The sequence below is a fragment of the Eurytemora carolleeae genome, unplaced genomic scaffold (genome assembly GCF_000591075.1).
Source record: "Eurytemora carolleeae unplaced genomic scaffold, Eaff_2.0 scaffold912, whole genome shotgun sequence".
NCBI lineage: Eukaryota > Metazoa > Arthropoda > Copepoda > Calanoida > Temoridae > Eurytemora > Eurytemora carolleeae.
Window position 1 is genome coordinate 37,331 of NW_019396956.1, and position 23,695 is coordinate 61,025.

The window sequence follows — 23,695 nt, forward strand, 5'->3', positions numbered from 1 at the left end:
TATCTATACTGTCTATCTAGCTATCCTTATCCATCTATCTATCTATCTGGAGTGACATACATATTTAACCCTACTTGGTTGTTGTTAACCAATCTGAACTAAATCTTATCTCTGCTTTTGGGCAGAGGAATTATTAGAACAATTGGAGATGGATGGGGGGGGGGGGGGCTACACACATTTGATTTGACAAACCATTTTTAATATTAATGTAACCCACCCACCATAGTTTCAGCAGAAGTAAATATTTCCATTTACCAATTGAAGGATTCATAACTGATTGGATAATGAGATAGATGTTACCGCCATACTATTTCTCTATTGGTTCAGAATAGACAACAAACACATGACTATCAGGCTTTAATGGACTCGGCATACAGGAGTGCACCATCTCCGATCTTGCTTAATATTTATATATAAAGAATGTGTTTTGTTTAAAAATCTATAATTAATGGCTTTTACCATTATTTTATCTAATTTTTTAGACATTTGATATTTCAATCTATGAATTCTGTTAGATCTATAGGCTAAGTTTGAAATATCAAGTTGAAAATCAAGATTAGAAAATTTGATTTTGTGGCAAAAACTCATTTCCTTTTACACAATATGAAGTATTATTTTTCCATTAGGGTCTCGATAGATGGTTTTGATCCTAACGAGCTTCTTATACTTTATACGCTCAACATTAGCTTAATATAGAGCTAAAATTAGCTCAAGATGAGCTCGAAATAATCTTAGTATTAGCTTTATGATACCTCAATATTAGCTCAATATTATCTCAGTGTTAGCTCATTATAACCTTAATTCATACAATCTTTATATTAGCTCAATATAATCTCAATATTAGCTCAATATAATCTCAATATTAGCTCATTATAATCTTAATATTACCTCAAGAATAGCTCAGTATTTACTCTATGTTAGCTCAACATTAGCTCATGTTAATCTCAGTGTGCTCGATGTTAGCTCAATAATGGCTCAGTATTAGCTCAATTTTTTAAATCTTTGTGTTTTTATTTTTATTTTCGTTTTTAAGGTTTTAAGAAACTATTTATCTATCTATTTATCTATCTATCTTTCTACCTGTTTGTCTAACTGATTGAAACAAGTTAATTTAAGTTTGGTTCCCTTGAATTAACTTGAATTAACTTTGTGATTTTGATTTAATAATATCCCCCCACTAGCAGTAAATATATCGGCCCTTCTAGTATTCCCCCTCTCAGGGATGTATATTTCCCACCTTGGAATTTTCCCCAATCCCTATTTTAATTATTAATTAATTTTTTTTTTAAGTCTATCCTTTTTCAAGAAAATATTTTTCTTTGCTGGGAATTTTTATGATTCCAATATTACAAATAAACTTTTTATTACCAATAATTGATAAGTAAGGAACAGTGTACATGGTGTTAACTGTACATGGTGTACAGTACCTGTCAAAAAAATATTATTATTACAAGATTTCTTTTAAAATCACAGAAATAAAACTTTCTTCCTGTATTTTTGAAAATATGTCAAAATAAAGTATTTTAGTCTGTAACTCATAACTAAAAACGCTCATAACTATTATGAATAATAATTTGTTTTGCAAATTAATTTTAATGTGTTAAATTGGATGCATTTTGTTTTGACTACAGAAAGGGGCTTTAGACCAGAAAGGGCGTTAACTTTTGCAAATACAGTGGAATAGAAGATTTCTTATTTTAAGTTCTGCATATCCCTGTATTTCTGTGGAATGAATGCTTGAAAAGAAAAAAGTTAGACTAGTGTTCTGAATATAGAGGGGAGGGGGGAGATATAAATTCATTTTATAGAATGGGGAAGAATGGGGAGGGGGGAGGATAGTTTAAGGAAAAAAGGAATGGAAGAAGGATAGTTTAGGGAAGAAAAGAATGGGGAAAGAATATGTTAGAGGATAGTTTGGTAAAAAAGGAAGGGGGAGAAAGACAGTTTAGTTAAGATAGGAAGTGGAGAAAGACTGTTAAGGGAAGAAAGGAAGGGGGAGAAGGACAATTTAGGGAAGAAAGGAAGGGGAGAAGGACAGTTTTGGGAAGAAAGGAAGGGGAGAAGGACAGATTAGGGAAAAAATTGTAGGGTGAGAATGTCAGTTTAGGGAAGAAAGGAAGGGTAGAAGAGTAGTTGGGGGTAGAAAGGAAAGAGGAGAAGAGTAGTTGGGAGTAGAAAGGAAAGAGGAGAAGGATAATTTTGGAAAGAATGAAGAGGAGAATAATAGTTTTAGAAAGAAAGAGTAGGGAGAAGGATAGTTTTAGGAAGATAGGTATATGGAGAAAGAGAAGGATAGGGAGGAGGGTCGAAGGGGGGAATAAAGAAAGATGATAGTATGTTTGTGTATTGAGGATTGATTGTATGTTCACATTGATTTTAACAAAAACATTTGTAAGAAGGAAAGGTCAGCTTAGTGCGCCTAGATCTTGCTGCGCGCATCCACGCGCCCTAGGGTTGGTTCATTTCTTCATCTTTTATTTATTTCCTACTTTCATTCTTAATTCCCTGTCCTGATACTCTATCTTTAAAGAAGGCAACAACATTGGTGCATGTTGAAATGAATAAAGGAATTGAATCTTTGCCACAAACTCTGATTTTCTAATTACTAGATCTTTGGAACCAAATGTTGCATACCTTAAATATTTCAAACTATGAATTCTGTTAGATCAAATAATCTGAGTTTGAAATATCAAAGGTTTACAACATCGAGTTCTGAAGATATTGTGGTTTAAATATTTGATTTTGTTTCAAAGACTCAATTCCTTTAAATTTTTTTGCAGTCCTTAGAATCCTGATCTGTTGGATTCGCAGTATTTTGGCTTCCTAAATCCGGATCTGCAAAAATATTAACGTTGATACAATGGGCAAAATATCAACCAAAACATGATGCAAAAAGTTTCAAAAATTTACACTATTTAAAAATTTTGTAAAACTTTCTTATCTTTGAATGGTTCATCAAGTTTCTGCAAAAAAAAAAATGATCAAAAAAGAAATGTTGACAATACATACATTTGGCTTTGAAATAAAGATTGATCTGCTGCTACATAGTTCACAAATATTTTTATTTTACATTTTAACATTTTTGACATTTTTTCTTCCATTTTTTTGGAGATGACAGTTAAAATTTACTGCAAAATAGTTTAAGGGGGGAAGTTTGGTATTTTTATCTTTGATTTTCCAAATAGTTTAGGGAAGGGGTATTTCTTATTTTAAGTTCTGCATATCCCTGTATTTCTTATTTTAAGTTCTGCATATCCCTGTATTTCTTATTTTAAGTTCTGCAATATCTATCTATTTATTTATTTAGCTGTCTATCTATCTATTTAGCTATCTGTCTATCTATCTATCTATCTATCTATCTCTCTGTTTGTGTATTTATTTATCAATTTTTCTATTTATCTATCTATCTACAGCTGTCTATGAATCTAGTTTTAAATCTGCCTATCTTCCATTATTTCTATCTAGTTAGATATGCGTGATTATTTTAAACTTTTGTAATTTAATTATCTTTAAACTTACAGAGTCGTTTTATTTTTCTTCAGCATTTTAAAACGCAAAAAATAAAAGTATATGTTTTGCTTGTAAATTAATGTAAACTATCTAAGTATCTATCTATCCTTCAATCTATAACTGTCTTTTTTTATAAAATTATCTACTTATCTATTTTCTATTTCAATATCTATATCTTAATTATATTTTATACCGTTTTTTCTGTAATTCTTTAATCATTATTATTAAACTTGTACATTGTTTATATCGAGTTTAGTGGATGTGGCTAAGGCCAACCAAAAGTGTTGACCTTAATGCTAATTTAATATGCAATGGTTTGTATACCCTGTATTTAGGGTTGTTAATCGTTTTTGTAAACGATCGTTAAACGATCGTTTTTTGTTTCGTTTTCAAAAACGATCGTTTCGTTTTCAGAAAAAAACTATCGTTTTTAAAAACGACACACTCGTTTTGAACTTTTAGAAAACGAATAGCGATCGTTTTTGAAAACGATCGTTTTTATTAAAACGATTTGCGATCGTTTTTTATACGATTGTTTTTAAAAAACGATCGTTTTTTGAAATTTTTTTTTATTGACANAGATACAGATACAGATACAGATACAGATACAGATACAGATACAGATACAGATACAGATACAGATACAGATACAGATACAGATACAGATACAGATACAGATACAGATACAGATACAGATACAGATACAGATACAGATACAGATACAGATACAGATACAGATACAGATACAGATACAGATACAGATACAGATACAGATACAGATACAGATACAGATACAGATACAGATACAGATACAGATACAGATACAGATACAGATACAGATACAGATACAGATACAGATACAGATACAGATACAGATACAGATACAGATACAGATACAGATACAGATACAGATACAGATACAGATACAGATACAGATACAGATACAGATACAGATACAGATACAGATACAGATACAGATACAGATACAGATACAGATACAGATACAGATACAGATACAGATACAGATACAGATACAGATACAGATACAGATACAAATACAGATAAAGACACAGATACAGATACAGATAAAATTACATGTATGTGGCTTGAACTGATGTAAATCTTAGCCTACATGTATCTCTCTTGTTGCATTCTTGTCAGGCAGATTGAGATGTCAGGCAGATTCAGGCATTCTTAAAGGGACTGTCAATATAATTCTAAATAACTTTATTTTTCGATTTTTCCCGTGAAAATTTGACAACGGTTACCTTGAACGCTGTAACACTAATTTAGAATATCTTAGTTGGTATAAATCGTGGATTTCTACAGAAAGTAAAGTAAACACATTGTATTAATCCCATTTTGGATAAAACCATTGATCTCAGACAGAGATTAAAAACGTTGCCTCAGGTAACCCTCAATTGATAAAGTGGCATGTCATATTCCCAGTGGTGCTTAAAAGCTTTGCCTGGCTAAGTATGAATTAGATTTCCATCCAAGGATAAATAATATTCTTAAATGGAGGGAAGGTTTCTTAAACTTTAGAATCATTTGTTAATCGTTTGTGACATTTTATATTTTTAAGGTAAATTTAAGTATTGTTGACAATCCCTTTAAACATACTTTCTTCTAAACTTTGAAATCCTAAATTTAAATATTTAAAAGAGGAGATTTGTTAAGGGTTAACTTTCAATTTTAATCCATTAAAAAAATTTATACAACAGAATTATCCATTTATTGGCATTTATTGTAAAGGAACTTAATTGTCTTATTCTTATATCTTTTCATCCCAATAGTTTAATCTATGAATTGTAAGAGATAAACCATGCGAAGCTTAGAGTGTCCCACGTCATATTGGATTGTGCAAAGCTCTAAATTTGGATTTTTGGAATTTTTAAAGGTTAAATTATTTTTAGAAAGGTTGTGTAAAGCTGGAATAAACAATTGAATGCAGAAAAGAAGCTTAAAGATAATCCAATATCATAGTGGACGCTCTGTATTGTTTACACAATCAGGTTGCTCAGATATAGGGTTTATGGATTTTTCGCCGGCGTATGAATAATTTTGTGTGTAGCATTTAAACCTTTTATTTTAAATAATTTAAAATTATCAGCAAATTGCATTGTTTTTTTTCTTTGTATCTTTAGTTTCATCTTTTGTTAGACCTTGAAAATATGTTATTATTTGTTCTCATATATAATGGACATGAAAATATGATTGTATACTATATAGTTATCATTGCTTAGGGGCTTAGAGATGGGTAGAATGTATGGGGTGTAGGCTAGTGTGATGCACTGTGGGGGGGGCAAGGGGGGGAGAGAAACCTACGAATCGATTTTAAATCATCATTTCGGCTTCATTTCTTTCCGCCTTTTGTTTTGTAACTTTAATTCATTATCTTCCTGATTGAGCGTATATGGTTAATTTATGCTTTATCTTTCTTTTACGGCATCCTCATTTCTTGTTAGAAATTCATTAAAATTTATAGTTTTATTTTTGGTAATTTTTTTTACATTTTCAGGTATTCCTGAGGACTGGGGTACTATCCCGTCTAGAAGAAGAAAGAGAAGAGAAATTAGGAGAAAAAATCATCAGACTTCAGGCATTTTAACACCGCCTTTTATCAGCCCCACTTATTTTTATATCAGCGCCTCTTATTTTTATATCAGCGCCTCTTATTATTTTTATATCGGCGCCTCTTATTATTTTTATATCGGCGCCATTTATTTTCTTTAACAGTGCTCCTTATTGTCTTTAATAGTGCCATTTATTGCCTTTAACAGCGCCACTTATTGTCTTTAACAGAGTCACTTGCTGTCTTTAATAGCGCCATTTAGTGTCTTAACAGTGCCATTTATTGCCTTTAACAGTGCCACTTATTGTCTTTAACAGTGCCATTTACTGCCTCTAACAGCGCCCCTTATTTTCTCTAACAGTGCCATTTATTGTCTCTAACAGAGCTACTTAATTTCTTTAACAGCGCCACTTGATTTTTTTAACAGCGCCACTTGCTGTCTTTAATAGCGCCATTTAGTGTCTTTAACAGTGCCATTTATTGTATTTTAACAGCCCCACTTATTGTCTTCAACAGTGCTTCTTTTTGTCATTAACAGTGTCACTTATTGGCTTTAAAAGTTCCATTAATTGTCCTTAACATTTCCATTTATTGTCTTTAACTGCGCCACTGATTGACATTTACAGCGCCACTTATATCTTTCACATAGCCACTTAATTTAGCAGTGCCAGTGCCAGTGGCATTTAAAGCGTCACTTAATAGATTATATGCAACACTAAAAGAATTTATTAGCACCACTTAATAAATTTAGCAACGCCACTAAATGAATTAAACCGCGCGACCCCGCTAAAAGATTTCACCACCTTCACTAACTTTATCTCTGCATTTTGTTCTATAAGACCACTAATAAATGACATTAAGACCAACACAAATGCTGCACTGTAAGCAAATTGACTTATGCAGAAATCGCAAAATATGACCGGGGTTAAATCTTGAAGGCTGTAGCTAGAGGTCACATTGCCAGGAAAAAACTTCAAAAGTTAAAGGTTTGATTTCATTATTAATGCTGTTATTATTATTATGATTATTATTACAATAAAATATTATTATTTTCTATAATAAATTGATAATTTTAGATTTTTAAAAAGTTTTTCCGTGTTTTCTCAGCAATAAAACTATTTACTTAACCCTCTCCCGCCTNNNTATTTCTCTGTCTGATGAACTGATTGATTGAAATCATGTCACACTTGACTTAATCTCCCCCCACCTCCTTCATCTACTAATTGACTTTCTCCATAGCAGCAACCATCAACAGATAAAGAGACCAGTTAGAGTCAATTTTCTCATTTGAAATGGAGAGTCAAAATCTTATGTTAATTAGCGAGCCTCAAGAGCGAAAGAGTAAAACCTACCCCTCACCCCTCCCTCATCTAGATAAATAATGAAAGAAGTGGGAGATAGGAAGGCACTGAAATTCAAGATTTACACACTCAAATCAAGTAGTATTTTGCAAACTACTCCTTTCAAAATTAAGCTAGAAACTAGCGGGTTGAATTTTTAAAATATTTATGCCTATGGCTACAAAAAAAATGTAAGTTAGTTGGGGATATAAAATCAAAGGCAGGCGTGGCGACAAATTAAATTCGAGGCTATCTAACAAATTTATGACGAACTTTCAGAGTTGTTTATTGTGCATATCCCTGTATTTCTTATTTTAAGTTCTGCATATCCCTGTATNGAAAAAGGAGAAGGAAAAGAAGGAGGAGAAGGAAAGGGAGGAAAGGGAGGGTAAGGATGAAGATGAGGGAAAGAGTGGAGATTAGGGAAAGGAAGAAGGTGGGGGTAAGGATGAAGTTCAGGGAAAGGATTTGAATCCCCCTTGGATAAGATATTAATCTAACTAATGAACTTTATAAATCCTTATCTTATTGATCATATTTTAGAGAAGAGAAATATTTCTAGTATTTCATGCCTATCCTAGATATAATCTAGAGCTGGGCAAAGTTCCGGAAATTGATGGAATTGTTAAAAAACTAACCAAAATTGAAAGGGAAAAGTTAAGTTAGGAACAATTGATAAATTTGTTTGCCGTTACTAACCCAAACTATTTATTTAAAGGGACTGCAAAGGATAAATGAAAGGGGGTATAGGCTGAAAGCTAATCACTTTAGCTCTTGATTGTGACCCATGAAAGTTTTATCGGATGTTTGTGTCTCGAGAAACTGATTTACAACTTTGTTAAACTTGTGCGAAAATGAATATAAATACGATTTTGTATAAAAGTAGTGGGTTTAAAAAGATCTAATTCAGCAAATATGCAATTAATCTGAAAACGATGATATCCCAGAGAAAGCTCATTGTAACTTAGGTTTACAGAACTGTTCCTGGTGCTGTAATTAGAAGGATAAACCATTAAGAATTTTGGAGAAGAATAGCGGGATCTTTTTTAGCCGATTTTAAAACAAATCTGTGCTATTGTAACAGTGGGCGAGTTTTGTTGATCTTTTACGATCAGCAATTCAAGGATTTTTTATATTATTCTATCTAGACCCAAGATATTGCTATCCGGTGTATACAGAAGAATGTGGAGAAGTTTATGGGAGTCAGGGACTGGGCCTGGTGGAGACTTCTTGTCAAGGTAATTCATTTTAAAAATCCATTTTAAAGGGACTATTTACGTAAATCAAGTAAAGATTCATTTACAAACTGGCATTCCCTTTTCTCAACGGTGCTCTTTGGCTAATCAATAATCTTTAGCTAATCAATAATGTGGAAGAAATCATCTTTTTATATCTGGAAAATTGATTAATTCATTTTTTCTGTGTCAGAAATCCGCAATTCAGTTTTTTTACATATATCATTCACCATTCATTCATTCATTCATTCATTCTTCATACTCCTCGAGAGAAACAACTAGTATTATTCTTCATTACACACAGATTCTGTTAATACCGTTGATTACAGTTCCTCTTAAATTCCACATGAAAATCTGTTTTTAATTTTCTTATTTTACTAACAAATTGTATTACAAAATATATTTATTTTAATTTTAAATTCAAATCTATCTATCTATCTTTCTATCCAGGTATCTCCTCTACTAAATGTTCAAAGAACTGAGGAGAGGCTAAAACAACGCGAAGATGAAGTTGAACAGCTTAAGCAGAGGTGATCAATCAATCAATCAATCAATTATTCAATATATAAATTAATAAATCATTAAATTAATCAATCGGGCAATCAATCAATTAGTATATCAATAAATAAAATAGTAAATTAATCAATCAATCGATTAATATATCAATAAATAAAATAGTCAACTAATCAATCAATAAATAAAATAGTCAATTAATCAATCAATCAATTTATCAAGCAAGCAAGCGAGCGAGTTTTTAAACATTAAATAAGTTTAGTTTAAAATTTGAATTGATTAAAAAAATGAATTGTTAAGGTTGGAAAAGGTTGAGAGAGAAAGGAAGGAGTTTAAAGACGAAGCGGAGAGAAACCAAGCCAGGGTGAGTCAAAAAAAATGTTTTAATGTTACAGGGTGTGAATACAATAGTGCATGCATCTTAGTATATTAATATTAATGGCAATCAGAATTATATATTTTGTGAGTAGTTATACACTATGACAACTTTTTATGTACGTACAGGTAATGCATATTTATATATATATATGTATATATACATGTCTATATTATTAAAATGTTATTAAACATTCAATTAAATTCAATTAAGATCATTAAATAAACATAAACATTAAACAAATTCTCAAATGAAAAAAGCCAATACATATGCTGATTTCTTTTAAAATATCTAAATAATATATTAATCAAGCTGTTTGGCAGATTTTCTTGATATCCGATCATAACTCAGGAACCCCTTGTCCGATTTTTCTCAAATTTTGATTGGGGGACACAATGTTCTGAGCTTGTTTGCTCTTAATAGAGTTGTATCTTGGCTTTTTAGGAAAAACTTAGTTCCCAGGCAAAGCTGGGTTCCCAAGCTAGTATATTATTTAAAGTCATCTAATTATCTATATAACATACATATATGAATAGAATAGGGTTGCAGGTCTGCTTAAATTCCAGCCCAGAGTAATTCGATGGAATATTTGAAATTCCACAGAGGGTTGCACATTTTACCGTTGGGTGGCGCTGCATGCAATACGAAATTCTGTAGTAGACTGCTAGCGCCATCTAGTGGTATTTGTGAACAATAATAAAGTGTCAAATTTACAGATGAGGAATTTCAATCATTCTCTCAAAATATTTTTGAATTTTTCTGTCAAAATGTGAGGACATTATTCTGTTTCCACTTTCCAGTTTTCAGTTTTAGAAACATCTAAGGAATGAGAAATGTAAATACGCGTAAAAATGCCGGTCAATTAGACCGGTGTTCAGTTACCTAGCTAAATACTCAACATTTTACATTTTTATCAAAAGTAAATATAGTCATCAAAGTAAATAAAAAACTAAATGAAAAGGAAGTATTAGAAAAACATGTAAATTATAAGAAAGGAAGAAAGGGTGAAAAAGAAAAATCAGTATTAAAAAAATATGAAAAGAAAACAAGAAAAATAAAGACAAGATTGGAAAGAGATTAAAAAAAGAAAAATAAATAATAAAAGAAAGAAAGAAAGAAAGAAAGAAAGAAAGAAAGAAAGAAAGAAAGAAAGAAAGAAAGAAAGAAAGAAAGAAAGAAAGAAAGAAAGAAAGAAAATCTAAAAAAGAGAGAAAAACAAAAAAACTTTTTAAAAGATTTTAGAGAGGAAAAGAAAGAGTAAAAGAGTGAAAAATTAAACCCGACATGGAAAAGGGTACAATGTACATAGATAAATGTATAAACTGAAAACTGAAAAACTAGATGACATCTCAAGCTCTAATCTATTTTGAGGCATGCTGCACATTTGGTCCCTGAAAAATCCTTCAGTTTTCGAACCCTGCAAACTTCTAAAGTCAACTTGTTTGTGAAAAAGAGAGAGTTTGGAAACCCTTTTTTGAAAACTTATAACAATCTATTTTCTTCGAATAAAAAAAATGGCAACAATGTTCTCGGGCCCCTCATCAGGACATTTTAGTTCGTCCTCGAAGCCTCGGCTATCCCGACCTCTAAGTGTGTTCCCTCAGCCTCTAAAAGGGAGCATTTAAGGGATAAGAGTAAACTTTGTTCTTTAAAAATCCCCCATTGAAAAGTTTTATTTTGTAAAACAGAACTGATCTAATTTTTTGGACAACATTGAGTAAGAAATTAAATTTAGTGAGCAATTTGAAATATTTACTCAATGATCAAGAAAAATTCAAACACTTTCTGATAAGAAAAGGCTGCAGATTGCAAATAAATTTAAATACGAATTTTAACAGTCTTCCAAAGCTGAGAACGATTGATATTTTCTGAGCAATCCCTATATGCGAAAATAGTCTTTGACATTTAAACCTCAAGTGAACATTGCATCTTCCCGAAAGTCACAGCAAACATTGCACCTTCATAAAGTTCAAAGTAAATATTGCATCTTCCGTATAAGTTCATAGTGCACATTGCATCTTCCCAAAATTCATAGCAAATATTGCATCTTCTTTGTGAACTATGAGTATAAATCTTTCCAAAGTTAATTTTAGTTTTCAAAACAAATATTCTATTTTTATAAAGTTATTCAAACCCCACTTTTAAGTTTATTTCTCGCAACTTTTTAACAGTTTTTCTTCCAGACCAGATACCATTCGGAAACATATCTCTTGCAAAATTTTCACGCATTTTCGTACTTAATTCTATTAATTATTAGTTTTAAAAAAGAAAAATTTGTCATTCATTTTTACAATGTTTATCATTTCTTAGTTTACTTATTTCATAGTCATTTATCCCTTTACCCTGCCTTATTCACTTTGTTTACTTGTTTATGTTTGTATTTCTCTTTAATTGCTCTACTTTTCTTCTCGTTTTTATGTGCCTTTGTTGTTAAAAATTAGAACTTATGTTTGTTTCTTGAACTCTTTTTCCAAATCAACCCCCTTCCCCCCCCCCTTAAGTCTTTTGCTCTAATATTTTATCTTTTATTTTGTTTATATTTTGTCTTATAGTTTTCTCTTCAGTTTTTTTTTATCTGTTCTTTTGAACAATTTCTTGTTAAATATTCCTTTAAATTGATTCTGGTCTTTTGTCTTTTAAATCATTTCTTGTTGCTAGTCCCTTTAAATTAATTTTCGCTCATCTGTCCCTAGAAATTATTCCTTGTTCAATTGTCCCTTTAAGCCGGTTAGATGCTCGCTGTTTTTCCCCTATCCACTTAGGAGACTTTCCCAAGATTCTTGATCACCTTCCAAGGTGTGGGGGTGAAAAATAATTTAGATTTGTAGATTTATTTTTTAACATTATTGATAATTTAACCAAACAAGTAATTTTACCTAGGATCAAATCAATAATTTTTAAATAATTTTTAAAAGTATTTCCCCCCCCCCCTTGAGGAAGATGTCGGAGAGTTTAAATTCAGTTTATGTTGGGAACGGAGTTACAAACCCACTTTTCCCCAAATCTATGAATTCCAGGAAAGTTAAATAAAGTGAAATAAATCTGAGCTTAAAATATGGATTCTGGCTTTTTAAGAAAAAGTATCTAACTCTCAGTGGATATGATCATGTTATTCTCAAAAGATAAAAACTTTTTTGCTATTAAAATTATAGAAATTTCTCATTTATCTTTAAAAGTCATTATTTATATAATTTCTACTTTCTTGAAAATTTCCTTGCTTGTCTATTTTATTTAAATCACTATAGTAAAGCCACAGGGACAAGATATTAATTTTAATAAAGAACTCATAGTATTTTCTAACTCAAGGGATATTGAGATATTTTACCATTAAAGGAACTGTAGGCATAATTTCAAGTGACCCTCCTTGCAATGATAGTATTTCTGATTTAGAAAGGTACCCCTGAAACCTTTATTTAATCAAAAATTTGGAAGATAGTCACTCTTAAGCACTGTGCACTGAGCAGTGCAAAGTCATTTTTGCAGAGAAACTCTAAATTAAAGAAAACAGTTTTAATGAAACAAAAACATGGATATCTAATTCACATTTTATCAGACAAGGCTTTTAAGGGTACTGTTCTGAATCTGGCAATGACATCTTTACATGTAGGGTCACATGAAATTACATTCAGGAATTAATTCAGTTATCATTTTTGGGTTTAAATCTTGAAACTTTATTTGATTGATTGACAGAGAACCTGGGTTTATCAGCAGGTTCTACAAACCCAAGCAACAAGGGTAATAACATAAAACACAGAAAAGAACCTTTCAAAAAATATTAAAATATTAATGATGGTTTGAGATATAGTTTAATCCCAGGGACACTATAGAGGAACGGTACTCAAACGGAAACCAAAATTTGGTTTTAAAACAAGATTTCCAGGCTTCAAGGTTAGAAAAATAGATTTATAACTTAAATACAGGGGTTAAAGAAAGAACAATTTTAGGAATATTGGACTCCAAGGCTTCTTGAGTAGGCTAGATGAAAAGGATGAAATCATTATAAATCGTAGCAATTCAGGTTCAAGTTACGGTTCAGGAAAGAACTTTAATTTGAAAAATGAAATAAATCCAAAATCTGAATAGACATATTTCTTCTGGATCATCTGATTAATTTTCTTAATTTTTTGATCCCAACAAAGAGTGGATTTAAAAGAAATAGATTTAGAATTTTAGTTGTTCTGAATAAAGGTGAAGCTCCAGGTTCATCTTCCAGTAGTGGTTACAGCAGCAACAAGGTGATTAAGTTGTTTAAATTGATCAGAAAATTTGCAAAACTCAAATCTGGGATATGACATGATTCAATTGCAGAAGTCAAATGGGAAACATCAACCTTTTGTTGAATTAGAGAGTGAGGAAGAAGAGGTTGAAGGTCAAAGTGTTGTAAAAGGAGCACTTGAGCTAAATAATGCCGATCATTACCTACTGAAAACTAGTGATAAGAAATCTGCGATAAACATTCAAAGTGATAACTCTACTGCCAAGGAATAGAAGCAGAGTTTTCAATTTCAAATTTATTGTTTTATTTTATGTTAAATGATTTTGCTATCAGAGCTATCTAATGCTGAACTTCTTTAATCACACCTTTGTATCTAGAGAAAAACATTGCTTACATTAACAAACTAGATATTTCAAAACAACTGAAATTTTGCGGTAACATTGGAAATCATTCAGAAATTAAAATTAACCAAAAAATTAAATTGTTTAGAGCAATAAAAAACGGCCTTTTTTAAAATGAGTGGAAAAAATGAACAAGTTTTTCTCCGTAAAACTATGGAATGATTGAAAATCTTATTTTTTCTGCTTTTATCAATCAATCAAAAGCAATTATCACTGACTGATTGGCATGATAAGATGTTTTTTGCCATGTGAGTTTTTAAATTTTCAGTATCCAATAACTCTGCTGTTTGTCAGTTAATGAGTGATATATCTAAAATGCCTGATGGACTTTCAAACTCCATTGCAAGTTTTCTCAAAAGAACTGATAAAGTAACAGAAGATCTAAAAAATGGTCGGAGAGAAAGAGAGTTGTCACTAATGCCAGAACATCGAGATATGAGTTATGGAAGAGATATAAGATCAACTTCAGTTGCTAGAGCTAGCTCTGTAGCTAGACAATTTGAACCATCACCCACAGGAACCTTTCACAAATAATAATGAGATATATCCATAGTCCTTGTTAAAAGAATTGAGTCTTTGCCACAAACTCAGATTTTCTAATTCCTATATCTTTGCGATCCAATGTTGTAGACCTTAAACATTACAAACTATGACTTCTTTTAGAGCAAATAATCTAAGTTTTGGGTTCCAAAGATATATTTGAGTTTGTGGTAAAGACTCAATTCCTTTGACCATGTATTGTTTACCATAAATTAAATCATATGTCTCTGTTATCATTATGATTGTTTGTTGATTTAGCAAGTTTCACAAGAGCTGGATCTGTAACTAGAAATTATGATCTTAGGAAATTCCCCAAAAAGAAAAAAAATTAATAAATTTAAGAAAGAATTGTAAGTTAAATGCATTTTGGTTGGGTATCCATAATTTAAGTTAATTTTTCAATACAACTGTTTTGAAAAGTGTATTTGCTTATATGTTCCTTATTAATTTCACTTACAACATGTTAAGAATTAAATCCAATTTAAAAACACCAACAACAAAAAACCCTTCCTAACCTGCTCCACAATTTGGGATTTTTAGTTCTAGGGATCCATACTACAGCAACATTTCTCGATCAGCATTCAGGCAGGGTTCATTTGTCATCTTATAAAATGTTTAAAATTCTTAGAAGGTGTGGCGTTTAGATGGGTTGATCTCAATGTAAGTAGGACAAAATTGAACTCAGCAAAACCGTCCTGCTAACAATATTTCATATTTATAGATGAAAAAAAAAGATTGTTAACTGAGCTAGCTAGACAATTTAATAGAAATGAACTCAACTGTTCAGTCGACCTTATAGAGAGTCCAGTGTTCCGTTACAAGGATACAACGGGCACATGAGAGACTACAATTCAAGACCTTTGGGATTATCTCCTCTTTTAGAAAACAGAATTCTTTCACCCAATCACAGCTTTGCAGATCCATCACTGTCCTACAGATCATCTGCATTAAATACCTTCAAACAAACTGACTTTAAAAAGCCTTCAAACTCAAGGTTTCTTTGCATGAATTATTCACTTTTATAACAATCTTTCTCACCGTTTCTGTATAGGTCTTTGGGCCATGAAAATGAATAATGCATATGGACAATATTTTGTTATCATTCTTAAGAAAAAAATCAACAACAGTTATCTTATTTCAAAGTTTTTTCTCTGTTAAATGAAATAATTCATTCCATAGATTTCGAACACTTGAGGATGAATGCAATTGGATCTTAAGTGGTAGGGACCCATTGCCAGGAAACTAATCAGTTTATTTTGATACATATCAGATCTTGTTTTAAATTATTTGATTATTGAGATATTAGAATAAATGGACTAAAAATGTATTTAAAAGAGATTTTTAGACAACAAGAATTTTATTTATACTCATGAAGGATGCCTTAATTCCTAAACCATAATTAAAAGAATGAGAACCAAGTTTGAGGGGAAAAAGACTGAGGATGCTTTTTTACGAATCTATTTTTCTGGTGGTTTTCAATATCTGAATCATCAAGCTGTAAAATCGATTGATAATTAACTGATACCTGTGATTTAAGCAGATATAAAGCATGATAAAAATGATGAAGATGAAAACACTCTTGATGACATATCAGGAGATGAAGTAAGTTGTTGCAACAAATTTTACACCGTTTACAATTTATGGATTTTTGCATACTTTCCTGATCCCATAAATTGTGAGTGTGTAAACTGCAAAAATATTGCAGGAATTAAGCACATTCTGCACTCTTTCAAGGTTGCAGAAAAGCAGCAAAAAGTGCAAAATTTTCCAGTGGGCACGTCCTTTACAAACAAACTTGACGGCCGTGTTTATAAAAACATTCAAGACTGTTCGAATTATATAATTTGTTTACTTTGACACTTTTAAAACTGTCTCTTATGATTTATAAGTAAACTTTGTTGACTTTTTAGGGATTTAAAAGCTGTTGCACTTCGCTGAAGAGCAGTTGCAACAATTCCAACCTAATGGTACCGGGTTTAAATGTTTTACATAAATGTTATGCTTTAAAGCTGTGGGGTTTTTGGCTGTGAAATATGCTTTAAGTTAAACCCAGGGCTATGGCTACTACTACTAACCTCTACATAAAATAGATATTTATTAATTTAAGATAAAAAATAACATTTAAAAAACAAACAAAAATAAATTATGTTTATTACAATTTCTACTATTATCAGCTCTCCTCAAGTTTTGATGGATTGAGTTTTCCAAAAGTATCTGTTGGAAGAGAAATCAGGCATATTAGACATAGGGTAATTTTCAAATTCTGATACAATTAGAGTATCAAATATAGAATGTTTTATGGATAGAACAAATGGAAGCTTTTTGGTAGCATACTTTCGGTTTTTTAGAAATTCTTAGTGGTATAACTGGCAAAAATTACACATAGTTGGAAAAACAGTTTAGACCCTAGAATTTAGAATTTAGAATCAAACTTCTCACATAGGAATGATGGAAAAATAAAAACACATTATTGAATTATTGTATTAATATATATACAGAGGGACTCAAGAAATACAGAAAGAAGTCAACTGTACTCTACCGCCATGTCGGCTTAAATTCTGAATTACCGATTGTAATTCTCATGAATCTTTAAATTCGAATTAGTGATTAAGGATTTGAACCGGCGATAGGTAGTTTAGCAACCTTTCTACATAAGTATTTTCTTCAAAATAAAAATATATAAAGTATATAAATATATTTGTTTAGAGAGTTTGTACTTATAGATATATTTTTAGTATGTTTTTAAATTCACTAAAATGTACAATAAAGTCATTCGGCCTTAAAACAGAATATTTTATGTAGAAATGTATTTTATATATAATATATGTATACTATTGTATGCATGGACAGCTGATTGCCATTATGCATTCTAAATACAACATTTGTAATGAGTTATGTGCACGCCTTTTTACTTGTAAAAAATAATTAAAAATTATATCAATTAGTTAATAGATTTAATAACAAAACAAAAACTGTTTTTGTCCAATTGATTTTTTTCTACATTGTTACGATAAAATTCTAAATAATAATATTGCTTTAAAGTGGTTTACTCGTTTTTTTCTCCTCTCAAACTTGACTGAGGTATTCATAGATTCAGGATTGAAAAAACGACTATAGGCCACACTTTGGAAAACCCAAACTCTGTAAGCTTTTTAGATACACGGTAATTTGGTATTACTTGTACGGCAATATTTTTTAACATATCAAAATCAGTATAAGCAATTATTACAAATTGACTAAAATAATAAAAAAAAATTGTATTTTGTTTGATGCTTCTTTCCGTTTATACTGCATGCACTAGAAATTCACATATTTTTTTTTGGTTGGTTTTGTTTTGATTTTAATGTGACTAGATTTAATGAATTTTTTAGGAGTAGTTGAACTACGTAGACCTCGTTGAACCACTTCTCTAGTTAACTACTAGAGGTGGAAGAGAAGTTGACCCCTCTTTAAACTTTGCATTTATTTAGTTGAGCGAGATGACAGCTGATTTAACTGAGGAGCAGAATGCTTCAACAATAGCTACGGAGAGATTAGAAACAGAACAGGTAAGCGTACCGAGAGCCGTTACAATGTCGTCTTCTGCATTCACATAAACATAAACCTTTCCCTTTCAAAACTAGGATTGATTAAATACAGGGTTACACACAAAGAATGAGACTGTAAAGACGACCTGAAACTCATAAAATATGATTTTTCCGATGCTAATTAAGTCTTTTTTTCCTTAAATTGAACCATTTAATCACTCATTTATTGATTCAGCAATTGCAAAGAACCATTGAATATAAGAAAACAAACTGGGATAATTTCGTAGTAGTCTATGAAGTCTCATACAGTAATAACCAGAAAACCTGAAAAAGGAAGACGACTTTATAGCAATTTTTAATTGTATTTGATGTTGTTACAAAGCAAATAGTTTAATAGACACTTTACATCACAAATAAAGTTAAATGGGTCTATTTACACTGCACAAGTTTTGCATCCCATGCATATTGGAGTATTTAAAGTCATAATTCGTCTTCCTATTCCAGAGTTTACTGGTTTTCACCTTTTGTGGGTAACCCTGTATATTGGAGAAAACAGTACTTAACATCATTTTTCCTTTTTATACTATGTCTGTAAATGTCGTCTTCTCAAAATAAGTATTTAACTATTTTTCTTATTTCATAGAAAGATAAGGAGCTTTGTTGGAGTAAATTATTCCATATATTTTATGACAAAGGATTAGAGTCTTGACACTCCTTCTAAAGTTGTTTTACATGTCTCTTTATTATTGCATTTAAAAGTCGTCTTTATTTCCATATTATTACTACGACATAAAGTCGTCTTCATTTCTTGATTTTGGTTTCGGTTAACTCAAATGTCGTCTTCCGTCACAAAAAATAATTAAATTGTATTTGTTAAGGCGGAGAGGATGAAATTGGAACGGGAAAAGGCAGATCTAATCTCCAGGAATAAAACTCTAAATTCAAATGCAGAAAGGTAGCCCATAAAGATTTTTAGTTCTTGTCAGTTTTTAAAACGAGTTGTTTGATCATTTCTACATTTTGCCGAATTAATTGATATATTTTTACAATTAATATTTAATTTTCCCTTTGCTAGATAGTTTTAAAGAATTCAAGTGGTTAAGATATAGATTAAATTATGAGTTAATTGTAGGCCGTTTCCTATCGGAATTCCGTTGTGCGGAGTTGTGCGCAATTGCGTGGAATTTTGAGGGCTCGCAATAGCACACAAGTAAAATCCACTTGCGTTGGAAACACTAGTTAATTGTCACTCACTTAATTATGAAAGGTCGGATAAAATTCTCATAAAAAAATGAGTATAACTTTTTCAAACAGGCCTATTTTACTCGGAAAGTTATTTAAAAACAATAATAAATAAAAAAATTTCTTTGTAACAAATACACTTAATTATTGCTTTATTGTAGTCTTCCTATTCCAAATTTTTCTGGTTCTCACTGTACTATAGAAATATAACAGAAAAAATCATTTCATATTGCAAAAGTATAAACAATAACGACATTCCACAGTTTTTTAAAAATTACTTATACAAATTTTTAATTATTAAACTTTTTTATTTTAGTTTTAATTGTCAACAAGTTTTTTCGAACTACAAGTTTACCAGTAATCAAAGAGAAGCTTTTTTATTTGACAGCTTCTCTTGACTTCTATGTTTATGTGTATCCATGCTGTTTAACAGCTTTATAAGAATCAAAATTAAATCTAAAGTCGTCTTTATTATAGTGATACATGCAACGACGACTGTATGATTAATTTTATTAGGTATGAACTAGAACTGATGCACTCTAGAGCACTGGATATCAATGGATTAGAGGATGGAGATGGGGGAGTATACAGGTATTCATTGATTTGATCCATTTATCCTGTTTATTCACCTTTTGTATTTATCCTTTATTTCTTTGTAAAACTAAAAAAGTACAATTTGAACAGTTCGATTTTTCGAACACACTGATTGGGCTTAGTAAAACTATGTGAGGTGCACTTAGTCCTCCTTTTGGCGGAAATTCTGTTCCTCTGTCCTTCTGTCCGTCCTATTATCCTGGAAATCTATTTAATCAAATATACAGGACCAAGACGAGTTGAAGGTCGTCTTGCTTTTTGATATAATTTGCTGCATTTATTCGCCAACCTAATTTTAGAAGTAAAATTCTAGAGATAATAATCACAAAATACCCCTAGTCCTACCAATGTGGTCTACCTTTTTAGTGCTTTCAATATTGCCGAGATATGAGGAATTTCTTTCAGATTTCGACAATTTTTATTTTATTTAACAAAATTGAAATCTGAACAAAATTCTTAATATCTCCGGTAATATTGAAAGCACAAAAACCCGCTTTTCGAAAATGACAGAGACAGAAAAATTATGTGAAAATTGTTTTCAGAATCATTCATGTTAAAGTAGGCTGACGACTGAATGTCACAAATAAATTCAAACATCAAAGACGACTTTCAAGTCGTCTTGCTACTGTCATGTTTCGTAGGACACCCTGTAACTAACAGTAAAAAAATAATTTTCAAAATAATTAAAAGTCTTTTTTAGGACATATTAAACTGGCACAATGACAACACATTTATATTGTTGAAAGGTTTTCTTCGTGTTATCTGTTTCACATCAATTAATACATGTTTGGTTTTAATAGTCGATTTTTAATCATGATTAAAAGGAAAATTTTATTAAATTATGTTGTTGTGTCTGTCTTTGTAATTGTAACCCTGAATTTACAGGATGTTCTACAAAAAAAGTATTAAATATTTGAAATAAACATCTTAAAAAATAGTATGATATATTGTCGTTTATTGAGACACCCTGTATATTCTGACGCGTGTATATATATGCACAATGCAATGACATTCTACCCCTAGAAGGATGGATGCATAGATTGAATATTGTGCACGCACACCTTCCTTTTATCCAGCCTAGATCTACATATCCTAGTATTCAGTATATTCATCAAAACTATCAACCTTTCCTACATATATTTATCTATCTATCTATCTATCTATCTATCTATCTATATATCTATCTATCTATATATCTATATATCTATCTATCTATATATCTATCTATCTATCTATCTATCTATCTTTATATCTATCTATCCATCTATCTATCTATCTATTTATCTATCTATCTATCTATTTATCTATCTATCTATCTATCTATCTATCTATCTATCTATCTATCTATCTATCTATCTATCTATTCATCTATTCAACCTAGATCTAATCCTAGTATTCAGTATATTCATCAAAACAATCAACCTTTCCTCTAAATAAATAAATCTATCTATCTATCTATCTATCTATTTATTTATCTATCTATCTATCTATCTATCTATCTATCTATCTATCTATCTATCTATCTATCTATCTGTCTATCTGTCTATCTATCTATCTATCTATCTATCTATCTATCTATCTATCTATCTATCTATCTGTCTATCTATCTATCTATCTATCTATTCATCTATCTAGCTTAGATCTAGTATTCAGTATATTTATCAAACAATCACCCTTATCTACATATATCTATCTATCCATCTATCTATTTATCTATCCATCTATCTAGAGTAAAGTATGAGAGAGCTATGAAGGATACATATCTATCAATCTATCTACAATTCTTCTAAATCTAACACTCTCAAATCTGTGAAACAAAAACTCTTTTTACCAAATTTTCGGTTTATTTAACCATCTTCAGAGCATATTCTTGCTTTATTTCGAGCAAAGATTAACTATCTATCTATTTATCTATCTATTTATCTATCTATCTATCTATCTATCTATCTAGAGCAAAGTATGATAGAGCTATGAAGGATATAGATCTATCTTTCTCTCTATCTATCTATTTATCTATCTTTTATCTATCTATCCATCTCTATCTATATATATCCATCTATTTGTATATATATTTATCTATCTATCTACATATCTAAATCTATCTAGAGTAAAGTATGAGAGAGCTGTGAAGGATATGGATCACATTAAGAAGATGATGGCCCAGCAGCATGAAGACGACCTCGAGCAGCTTGGTATGCTCAAGAAACAGCTCGAGAAAAAGGTCTGAAAATTGTTTTAAATTTAACTTAATTTCATTTCCTAACCTTTATTAGTTTGCTCAGAGTAAGCAGTCAAATATATGCTTCATTTAGGGTAGCAATAGTGAATTGACACAGGGGCGTTTTGGAGGTTAACTTTGAGTTTTTAATTACCCCGCCCCCCCCCCTCTAACGCCCCAGAGTGGTATGTAGTCCCAACTACAGGGCTAATCATTATACATCAGAAGCACGCAATTACAAACTCTTTTTATATATTATTGCAATAAGTTTCTTTCAACTTGAATTTAAGTAAGTAATTTAAGTATTCATCGTTGTTCACCCCCTAATAAACCGGTATTAAGAAAAAAATTATAAATTTTTTAATTCATTACTAATGACATTTAACTTAAAATGGACACCTGGAAATAAGGGTAACCTAGGGGACCTGGGTTTTCGCCCATATGGACAGGCTTGTTATCACTTTTTTGCATTCAATTGTTTTGAGCTTTTAGGTTTTATCTTTAAGATTGATTATACTTACACTAATCCAATATAATACCCGATGTCCAAGCCAATATGCCTGACTGGATCTAATACTAAAATGTTTAATTTTCATGCGGATTGAAAAAGATCTTATAAGTTTTTTAAGACCGTAACATTATTAACGTAGTGTTAACAAAACAACTAGAAAAATACAATTTAAAATTTTCCTGCGTCAGAATTTATTGAATTTGAGCCGCGTCTCAAATCCACCAAAAACCTGGTTCATTTGAACGCCGGTTTAAATCTTGAAATATTGAATAAAATCTTATGTGGAACCAACCATTTGAGCCGCGTCTCAAATTTAAGCCGCGGCTCTAATTCTTTAAACTCGGCCTCTGGGTGTGTTTGAAAGCTTAAACAAATTAAATGTTTTAAAACGATTGGAATAGTTAAACGAGAAGGTTTACCCATCATCTACAAACCCTGCTACAACATAAAACAACGACGATCTTGGTTCTATTTGTTTAACATGTGTGTGTACTCCAATCTACAGGGCTAATCATTATACATCACAAGCACGCAATTAAAAACTCTTTTTATATATTATTGCAATAAGTTTCTTTCAACTTGAATTAAAGAATTTACATACCCCCCCCCCCTCCTCCCACTAGACGATGTAATTTCATGATTCACACCGCCCTCTACACTCCCTTCACACCCACTCAACCTTTAACCAGCTCCGCCCATTCAAGCAAACTTTAATTGAGGAGGGTCAATCAAAGGGACTGTAAGCGTAATTGCAAGGGCAATGCCCGATTTACATAGACAGCGGTACCTTTGTCTGATCAAGTTTGAACTAGATAATGATAGCCATGTTTTTGTTTCTTTAAATTGTTTATTTTTATTTGCGCTTTTTCTTCTGTAGTTAAGTAGTTAAGGTTTTAA

General features: G+C 31.0%; 1 protein-coding gene across 1 annotated transcript in view; it reads left to right on the plus strand.

Annotated features, from left to right (window-relative positions):
- LOC111710492 (golgin subfamily A member 4) overlaps positions 1–23,695 on the plus strand; it is a 68,232-nt gene that overhangs the window by 12,655 nt on the left and 31,882 nt on the right. Inside the window, exons 15-23 of the mRNA XM_023484595.1 lie at positions 6,032–6,112; positions 7,024–7,071; positions 8,574–8,663; positions 9,111–9,190; positions 9,474–9,537; positions 18,177–18,254; positions 19,112–19,188; positions 19,992–20,066; positions 22,176–22,290. Of these exons, the coding sequence (XP_023340363.1) occupies positions 6,032–6,112; positions 7,024–7,071; positions 8,574–8,663; positions 9,111–9,190; positions 9,474–9,537; positions 18,177–18,254; positions 19,112–19,188; positions 19,992–20,066; positions 22,176–22,290 (708 nt within the window). The remainder of the gene's footprint in view (positions 1–6,031; positions 6,113–7,023; positions 7,072–8,573; positions 8,664–9,110; positions 9,191–9,473; positions 9,538–18,176; positions 18,255–19,111; positions 19,189–19,991; positions 20,067–22,175; positions 22,291–23,695) is intronic.